The following is a 9463-nucleotide window of genomic DNA, read 5'->3' on the forward strand; positions in this document are numbered from 1 at the left end:
TTCTATTACTATATTTAATTTGTATATTGAGGCAGGATTGACAAAATGACAAAAAAAAATGTCCCCACACCAGTTGTTGCTCGGAGAAATTTGCACCTGGTTGGTAATAAAGAGATTTTTTCTGTCAGTACCAACTGGTGTGCAGACATTTTGATTTGGGATTATAAGAGGGCTAAAATGAGACATTTACATACACATCCCTAACTGCTTTTTGACCGTTTCTCTCTTTTTTACCGAAAAATGTTATTGACTTTTGGATACATAACGTGATTTCATCACTGCGTTTCACAAATGTCATATTTAATCATTTTTACCAAGTCTTCAAAAGTCAACAATGCATCAACCCAGATATAATCAAAACTAAAAACTTGACAGGATCCAACGTACAGGCCGCAAATGTACAGTCCATCTGTCTGCCATCATCTTACAACTCCACAACTGTCACCGAGCCGTCTGCTCTCCCCCCCTTTTTACGTTCACTCTACAGTGGGGGTCCAACCTAGCACCAATATGTAATTTCACCAATCTGTGCTGACAGCGTTCATGTCGACAACTCAAAACCAATCCTTCCCCTCTCCTGCTGCGAGCGTCAGTGTGGTTAACATCCAGTTCTCAAGTCAGCGTTCCCAGGTCATGAAAGGTAGCAGAGAGGACAGGCGGGGCTGTGACCCTGCATCCCCAGCCAGACAAATCAGTGTAACAGCATATTGTAAGCTACATACTATGCAGAGGGGGATATAGCTAACAGGACTGAGGCGGTGTTTATGGCTGTGCCTGTCTTGGGAAGCCCCACGGCACAATCAGTGACCCCACACCGTAGATTTCCTTACTAATGTGACCCCAGATTGTGTATCACAATCGGCATAAGAAAACTCCCACAGGCTACAGTTAGTCCCAGGCACTGGGGATCGTTGTCTTCAGCCCGCCTGAGTACAGACAGGATGTGGCAGCTTCGAGGCATTTAGTTAAGGGAGACTAACGCTGCAAGCGTACATTTATGGAAGGCCCACGAGGGTAAAAGTGTATGACGTGTACTGGAGCTTATAAACAAACAGCAAAAATGGAATGATAGATGAAAAAGGAAAAAAAAAAAACAAGAATTAGCTTCACCTTGTTTTGTGGCGTGTAATCATTTGTGATCGTCTGTGCACTCATTCTTCTAATTAATTTGTTTTCTGGGACTGATTTTTCCTCAGCAAAGTGGGTTTAAAAATATCGTCTGTTCTTTTCTATTAAGTGCAAGCAGCGAAAAGAAATGATGAGATACAGTGCAAGGTTATAATGAAGCACAACTGCTGTGTATGTAAGTATCAAGAGGCCAAAGACATTCAACACGAATGCTATTGCGCATAAGATTGTTGCGTGAATTGTGATGCATTGTCAAAGCGTGTCACTGCACTATTCCTCAAAGTTCTGGACAGGATTTCTTACACGACACGGCCATTTAGTGTTTCAGTGATAATGAAACCTGGGTTAAAAAAAAAAAAAATCAGTGACTTTCTCATGATTGCAAGCTGAGCACAACAGAATAGATTTATACTCTTTGGCCTGAGGTCATTAATACAATTAATATACTGTATATTGGTGGCTCTCATTGTATTTTACCAATAATGAAAATTATTACTTCCAGCTAAATGGTTGATGACCCTCAGGACCCATCACAGATTAATTTTCTCTCTCTGGTATGCATCAGTTGGCTTTCTTGTTTATTGCACTGGACAGTTTGCTCTCATATATAGTGGTTAAAAGTAAGTCAGTACACATTGGTACATTTACCTCCAGTTCTGACATGTAGCATGTTTGCTTTTCTTACATATTTCCATTATATAAGGACAAATATTGTTGTAGTGTGTGTGTTTGTATATTCATTTTTATTTTTATTTGCAAAAATACTCAAATTAAATAATTTTTTTCAGGCCTTTATGTCATGGCACCCTATCAGGAAGTATCCAGTGTATGCATATATGTTTAATATATATTGCTGACAATCATTACGTTGCACCTGCACAGCATGGAATGAAATAATGAAAAAAGTGCTGCAAAAAATGTTAGACTTCTACACAAGTTTACACAAAGCCATCTTTGCTAGATTAAAAATGCATCCGTTTTTAATTAATTTTGGATGCATCATTTTCAGTGGTAATATGGTCATTAATATCATAGCATTGGTTTGTTTATTCAAGTACAGGATCTCAATACACTGTAACAGCGTTATTGTGTGTAGAGTTGTAGTAAGTGTAAAGGCACAGTTCAGACTCACCAGCATCCATGAAATATAGATTTGTGTTGCTCACTTCACTTCAGACTTCAGTATCAGCTTTATTTGCCAAGTATGTAGACACATAAAAGGCATTGTTGTTGTCTGTTGAACAAAAATATAATAAGAGCAAGTAAGAAACAGTGGGGGAAAGGAATCTTAATGCAAAATATACAAATATAGATATGTTTCATAGAGGAACCACTGACATAGAAAGAAAGCTTGTAATGTGACACTTCAGCTGACATACTTGAAGTAACACTCACACATGGATAATAGTTAATGAACCCCAAAATAAAACACACACACAGCATATATTATCATTTATCTCCTATCAATTAAAAGTCATGTAAATCAAACCTGATTTTATACTGTAGTTGACACCCACTGTAAGTAATAATAGATCACACCACATGAAAACAGCAGTCAAAGCAGACAGAGCAGATATAAACTGATAATCAAGACTCACTATGCATAGACAAAATATTATTCATGATGAAAGATGGGAGAAATATAAAGATTTTATTTCATGTTATTGCTTCTTTACTGATGCAACGCAATGAATGACGAACGTTGCATGTTTTCATTGGTTCGGTCAACAGTCAGTGAAACTGTGACGGGTGGGAGTTGTCTGTTTTAACCAATCAAGTGACACGTCCCTATGATAGTTGACAAAGACCCGCCTCTACGCCGTCACTAAGCCAATCAGATGTGGAGGTGGGCGGGTCTTCCTCAGCTGGGTTGGGAAAATAACCTCGTCTCCGACAGTTAGGAACATGGCTTTACGGGAGCTCTCGTCGCTGGAGAAATATTTAGAGCTGAAAAAGCCGAACAAGTACAGTACTCAGGGGGATAAAAAGGTGATGCGACGGCGATGTAATGTCCATAACTGGCTTTATATCACTATTTTCTATTTCAAAGACCGATAACAGACACGAAAGCTAGCATGTGGATGCTAACATGCTAGTCATGTGCGTTAACAACATAGACGCTACTCTTATTATATCGTCGTCATTTTGCCAATTGATAGCCAGAGGTTTTATAACGTAGTTGAGCTGATATTTAGAGGAAATTCAGTTTAAAAATACGTTATGTGAGCCGAGTTATTGTCTCAAATGATCACAATGGAAGCAGTGCCATGCTCTGCGCATGCGCAGTAAATATGGGTACAGTGAGCTGTCACAGATTGTATTAAGTATTTTTCACTTTCCCTGCTGATGGCAGACTGTCTTTTCCCTCTGAACCCTCATTTTACTGGATATTCAGTAAAGCCTTATCTTTGATTATAGAGGCAGAAATTATATCATAATCTGCTTTTTGAGGCAAAAGTTTACTGCGCAATCAAAGTTAGTTATATGATACACTTGAGAAAAAGAGGGGCGAGCACCTTTTGTTACAGTCTGCAATCTCACCATCAGATGCCACTAATTATTGCACACTAGATCTTTAAAGATGTGAATCTCTCATATCCATCACCCTGTTTCATTCCATCTGTTTGTCAACATGCTTTGCAGTCACAGTTACTTAATGATGAAGTTAATTATTAATCAATGTGCAAAATGCCATAAAACAATATTATAGCTGAAAATGATAAAGTACAAACAGGTAATTTTGCTGTTTTTGTGTAATTGTGTTTGAATATGAATGAATGAATGAATATCTGTCCACGTCCTGTTTCAAATTTCCCTTCAGGTGCCTGTGCTACAGAGTAATAATGGTGCTCCACTGGTGGGGCTGGTGACAATCGCCTGTTACCTGGTTAAAGAGGCCAAGCGCTCGGAGCTGTTGGGGGACTCGGCAGAGAGCAGAGCTGTGGTGCAGCAGTGGCTGGAGTACAGAGTCACCAGGCTGAATGGCTGTGCAAAGGATGACATCAAGACCATCCTGAAGGTAGTGAAGCTGATATTGAGGAAAATCAGATTATAATTTTTTTGCCTCGGTATGATTGTGCTAGATTTTTCCAAGCTTTCTCGTAAATAAACGTTTTAGCATTTTAGTTTCTGTTTTGCATTTGTCTCTCCGTCCACCCACCAGCTAAGCCACCATGCATGTATGCGTGTGTATGCGTGTGTGACGTTCTTGTGAAAGCACAAGCGACTGGAACTCAGACTGATGTGTTGCCCCTCAGTGACATGGCCCTACAAGACAGAGAAAAATGTTTTAATATGTCTGACGCCAGTCAGCATGAAATGGTTTGTCAGCCATTGGACTGTTGGATGCTCAGCGCCTCTTGGCACAGTTCTGTCAGCGTGAAGTGTGTGTGTTTGTGTGTGTGTGTTTGTCAGTAAAACACACTGCTGTGGCATGGGTGTGGAGTCATGCTGTGCAGCAGCATGTTATCTGGACAGACCTCTTAAATATTTTAATGGTGCCACTTACAGAAGGAAGTTGCCCTGAGCAGCTCAGCACTGGTGCCCGTCGGCAGTCCGTCCTGTCCCGCTGCTTTAGCTGCATCCTTAACACTCCTCTTTCAAGTACACCAGTCATCTCCTATTAAATTATCCAGAGACAGAAAGTGTCAGCTGCACAAGTCCTTAAACTTACTCACCCCAGGATGCAAATAAGAGATCTGCAGTTTTTCAAGTTTATATTTAAAGTTGTTTCAGAAGTAAACATCATGTCATACTGTGGCTCTAAACCAGGGCTCTTTGATCTCAAGGTTAGCTGAATGTTAAATAAAGTCATTCACTTAACCACCAGCACGTCTGATATCATTGATTTGAGGCCTCAAATGCACTAGATTATTATGCCTTATTTATCATCTGTCAACAAAAAAGATGTTGAACTCCTGGAGCAGTAGGATTTTATTTGGTCAGTTTTGGAAAATGTTGGGGAAGATAAAAAAAAACAAAAAAACAACATGATTTCAAGATTCCTTGAAATCATAATCAGATGTTACACTTTTGAGAGTTCAGAAAGAGGCATCCACTGTATTGGGTGACAATTCTACAAAGTCATCTGCTGTTGGGAACATCAATGGTTACGGGAGTCAAGATATGCACTGCAATTGTATTATAAGGATTAGGGCTGAACGAATCGCAATTTCAATCCTTAAGTTTTAGGTGGAAGCAATTCATGTTTCAGTTCTCATCTTTGCATTTGGAAAATATTATGTGGTAACGCTCCAACATATTAACAAGCTATAATATGGTGACTAGTGAACTGAAGTTTGACTTACAAATAATATGTGAATCAAATCACAATATCTGGCATGAAAATCACATGTGTCCAATGGTAAAGGATGCAGAATTAAGTTGGCGGCAGGCAGATGAGAACCCAGGTTTGGGTCTCCCCGTGCTGGGTGGGGGGGGAGGCAGCAGGGCGGCATCTCCTCTGATGCTTGACTGGGCTTCAGCACCATGGCTGTAGGCTAAGAAATGCAAGGATCTGATTGCAGAAGGGGAGGAAGTCTGCAGTCTTCATGCCTTGTTTGGCATCACCCACTCTTGCCGCACAATAACTCCATTTGCCCCCAAGATGTTCTGTGTGCGTGGAGTGTTTCCTTCACACAATGTACAAGTGGTAAAGATGGTCCCGTCCCCCGAGACCAGCACTTCCCATGCACAACTTTGAACATGCAGACGTGAACTGGAAAAGCACACAAACAAACACACAGCGCTGCTGTCCAAGTTTACAACAGTTCCATTGGATTTGCAGGCAAGAGTTGTAGCGGAGTAAACAAAGCATTTGTTTTGAACACATCTGTAATAAGTTGCCAGTTATGGGAAGAGATGCTAAATCCCCTCAGGTTACATATATTTCCTATTCGAGTAGCACAGCACACAGATGCACATGCAAACGAGAACGTAGGATGTTCCCCCAAAAGTTAAAAAGTCGATGCATCAGCTGAGAAGACCCCAAGTTGACTCGCTGTGAGTCATCGCAACTTTTATTTTTATTTCTTTGGCAGTACACACAGCAAGTACAGTGTGGCAGGTTGTAAACTAACAAACCGAATCTCGTCTTAAAAGACCAAAAACCTCAGATATTCTCAGCTCTGGTGTTCAACTGACAGCACTGTCCACAGCCTGGCAGGAGAGATATATACATCTGTTATGGTTGGATTTTATAGATAAAGAACCTATACTATGTTGACTGTGTCTTTACATTTCCATTAACAAACAAAGACAGTCTTGAGTGTCGTGAGGAGGAATGTATTCATCATGTTTGTAGATGTTAATGTGTAATGAAGAAAATCAGTGGTGATGTTGGGTGTGTTTATAAAACAAAAAGTGTATACATAGGAAAAAAAAGTGAGAACTGACAAATCATTAATTTGAATGAGCTAATTGTGTTTTTGATTCTTTTAGGACCTCAACCTCTACCTGCAAGACAAAACATACATGGCCGGAAAACAGTTCACCTTAGCTGATATTCTCATGTACTTTGGAATCCATTCCCTGATTGTAAGTAACATTCTATCTCTCTTATTTCACTCTCACGCCTACAATTCTGAGGTACTTGAACTGTAAGCTAACACTAAAACATCTGAATTAGTTAGGAAAATAAAATCAGGTTAGTTGAGTACATGAATATGTTTAAATATGTTTGCCATAACAGTGTTGTAAATTAAACATATATTATGTTCAAGAATCAATTTTAATACTTTCCAAGTGTATCTGTCACACACTCGCCACCATTTACCAGGAAGTCAACGTCCATCTGTCCCTTCACGCATCTGTTTCCCTCCCCATCAGCGCTCACTTCAGTCAAACCACAACTTTAATAAGCAAATTTTCACAGTACATAAGACACAATTAGACCAGTCACATGGCCAAAAGGCATTGAGAGCAAGTTGGAAATAAACAAATGGATTTTAAACACATTCTCAGTTCTTTTAAAAAGAAGGGAAAAAAAAGTGATGTGGGACAAAGTGATGTCTGAAGCCTCACACCAGGGACAAGCAAGTTTGTTATGCCTTCAAGGATTAAAAAGAAAAAAAAAGTGAGTTCAGAAATGAGAAAGACAGAGTGAGATGAGAGGGAGGGAGACGTCACATGTTGAGAGATGTCAGAGGTTGTGGCAGAGATGGAAGATCGGCCCCGTGCCACCAGGCAGAGGAGCGTCACTTTGGTTTGCAATCAGTGTGCTTTTAACCTCGAGGACAAGGGGTCAGATCACCCGGCCGTTGACCACAGCCTCCCCTGATGTTCAATTCATGGAAAACAACACAACACAAATATTCAACCTGACTGGTGATAGAATGGCTCGAGGCTAAAGTGTTGTTTGTGTGCGGACTTAACACACTCATGATAATAAGATGTAGATGTATAAGCACACATTTATTAACAAGATGGTTATTGATGAGAGCCATTGTATGCATTAACGGTAAGTAACAGATTTCACTCTCCAGCAAAATTAATCAAACTCTCTAAATTTTGCTGATGTCTCACTTTACAAGTGTAGCTCTTAGGCTTTCGTGTTGTTTGTGTCACCCCAGACACGAAAACAACACTGCGTGAACTCATTTGACGATGGCTTAAAGTAGTGAACATTCATTTATCAGACACAGAGTCCATCAAATAACCAGAACCAGTACTCGCAAGGACATGTCAAAGTAGTATATACAGTCTGTATACTCACAAACTCAGTGTCTAACTCTTCTTAATCTCTCACTCAGGTGGACTTGGCCGTCCAGGACAAGGAGCAGCATGTGAATGTGACCCGGTGGTTCGACCACATCCAACATTACCCCGGCGTCCGCCGCCACCTCCCTCCAGTAGCTGTGCTCAGGAACAGAATTTACACCAGCGGTCACTGAGACCCCATGTCCAGCCCGACTCATCACGAGTCTCCTGTCCTGCAGACCAGACCATCACAATTGATTTCGAAGCAATCCAAGAATTAATCGCATCCATGTAACACATTTAGGACATTTACATTACGACTCCTGCCTTTTTCTGGTCGTAAACCTGAACGCTGCCTGTTCTTTTCATTAATTTAAAGGGCATTCAATCAGGGAGGAACAGTTAAGTGAAGGTATGACATCAAGGGAATTCTTGCTTATTAAAACATATTTTATTTCATATTCTTTAAATGTTTTTTTATATATATAACATAAGTTAGAAGAAGAAGCAAAAAGGTCATTTGTCATTGTCACTTACGCTAACACTATTTATAAGAGATTCGTTGCCTTAACCTTTGCTTTTCTGTTGAATATTTGTACAACTGAGTTATGTATAAATGCTGGTTAAATCTTCTTTATCTGAGCCTTTAACATGCGATAGGAAGAGGTTACCTTATTGGCAGTACGTTATATTCTCAGTATCTTGCGGTGTATGAGATCGGTGGATTATCATAACACTCTGTTCAAATAAATGTGGTTGCTGGTTCAACAACCTCATTACTTGAGTCCAGAATTTTGTCCATCTTTCCACCCTGAAAAATCAAGTGTCTGAGTGTCACCGGTGGTGTCACACACACACTCGTGTTCTGTCAAGACAACGATTACTTTTGGAGGCAAGTCTCTGTTTCACCAGTCATACACAGAACCCGTCTTTCCTAGCGCATGACAATAGAATACAAAACACCTGATGGAACATGGCTAAAATAAATAAACATTAACGTATAGAAAAAGTGTGACGTCTTTGTTGGGTATCATCGATGAAATAGAAGCGGTAAAGGCGGAGACACGCCCTTATACACATGGGCACCCACAAAAACTGACAATAGGGAAACTCAAAAAAAGTTCCATGTCAGTAAAACAATGGACAGCAATGTTTAATTATACATAAAATAAGCTGTACATACTAACCTATATGACAAAATCCCAAACAGGACTGTGTCCATCACACCTGACTCCCAGCCACTTCGCTGGACAGTTAAGTTTCTGTGTGTGTTCCTGATTACATCCCCGCTCTCTGTTCTACCGTCTCACCAGTCGTGTGGGCAGCAGCGAGCAGTTGAGCGTCAGCCACAGTGTCAGAGATCAGAGTGAGGCTCCAATCAGTCCCACTACCACCACTGTTGATGCTGCAGGCCAGAGAGAGGGCAGAGCGGGCTTACCAGCTGCCACACAGATCCAGCCAGCCAAGGCCAGAACGTGGGCCCCTGGGCGACAGTCAGCCACTGTGTGTCATTTCAACCCCTGTGCTCCCACGGGGATACTGGAGAGAGGGAGGGAGGCTACACAGAGAGAGAGAGAGAGAGAGCACCCAGAGGCAGAGGGATCTTTTGTGACAAAGCCTGGCTGTTGCTGGCTGGATG

At 40.8% G+C, this 9463-nt stretch overlaps 1 protein-coding gene across 1 annotated transcript; it reads left to right on the forward strand.

Moving 5' to 3' along the window:
• Positions 1 to 3007: 3007 nt before the first annotated feature.
• Positions 3008 to 8384, forward strand: eef1e1 (eukaryotic translation elongation factor 1 epsilon 1). Its single transcript, XM_083901685.1, has 4 exons — positions 3008 to 3117; positions 3950 to 4147; positions 6568 to 6663; positions 7878 to 8384. The coding sequence occupies exons 1-4, from the start codon at positions 3034 to 3036 to the stop codon at positions 8016 to 8018; spliced, it is 519 nt and encodes a 172-aa protein (XP_083757811.1). The 5' UTR covers positions 3008 to 3033; the 3' UTR covers positions 8019 to 8384.
• The last annotated feature ends 1079 nt before the right edge of the window (positions 8385 to 9463 follow it).

The sequence above is a fragment of the Microchirus variegatus genome (genome assembly GCF_963457635.1).
Source record: "Microchirus variegatus genome assembly, chromosome: 15".
NCBI lineage: Eukaryota > Metazoa > Chordata > Actinopteri > Pleuronectiformes > Soleidae > Microchirus > Microchirus variegatus.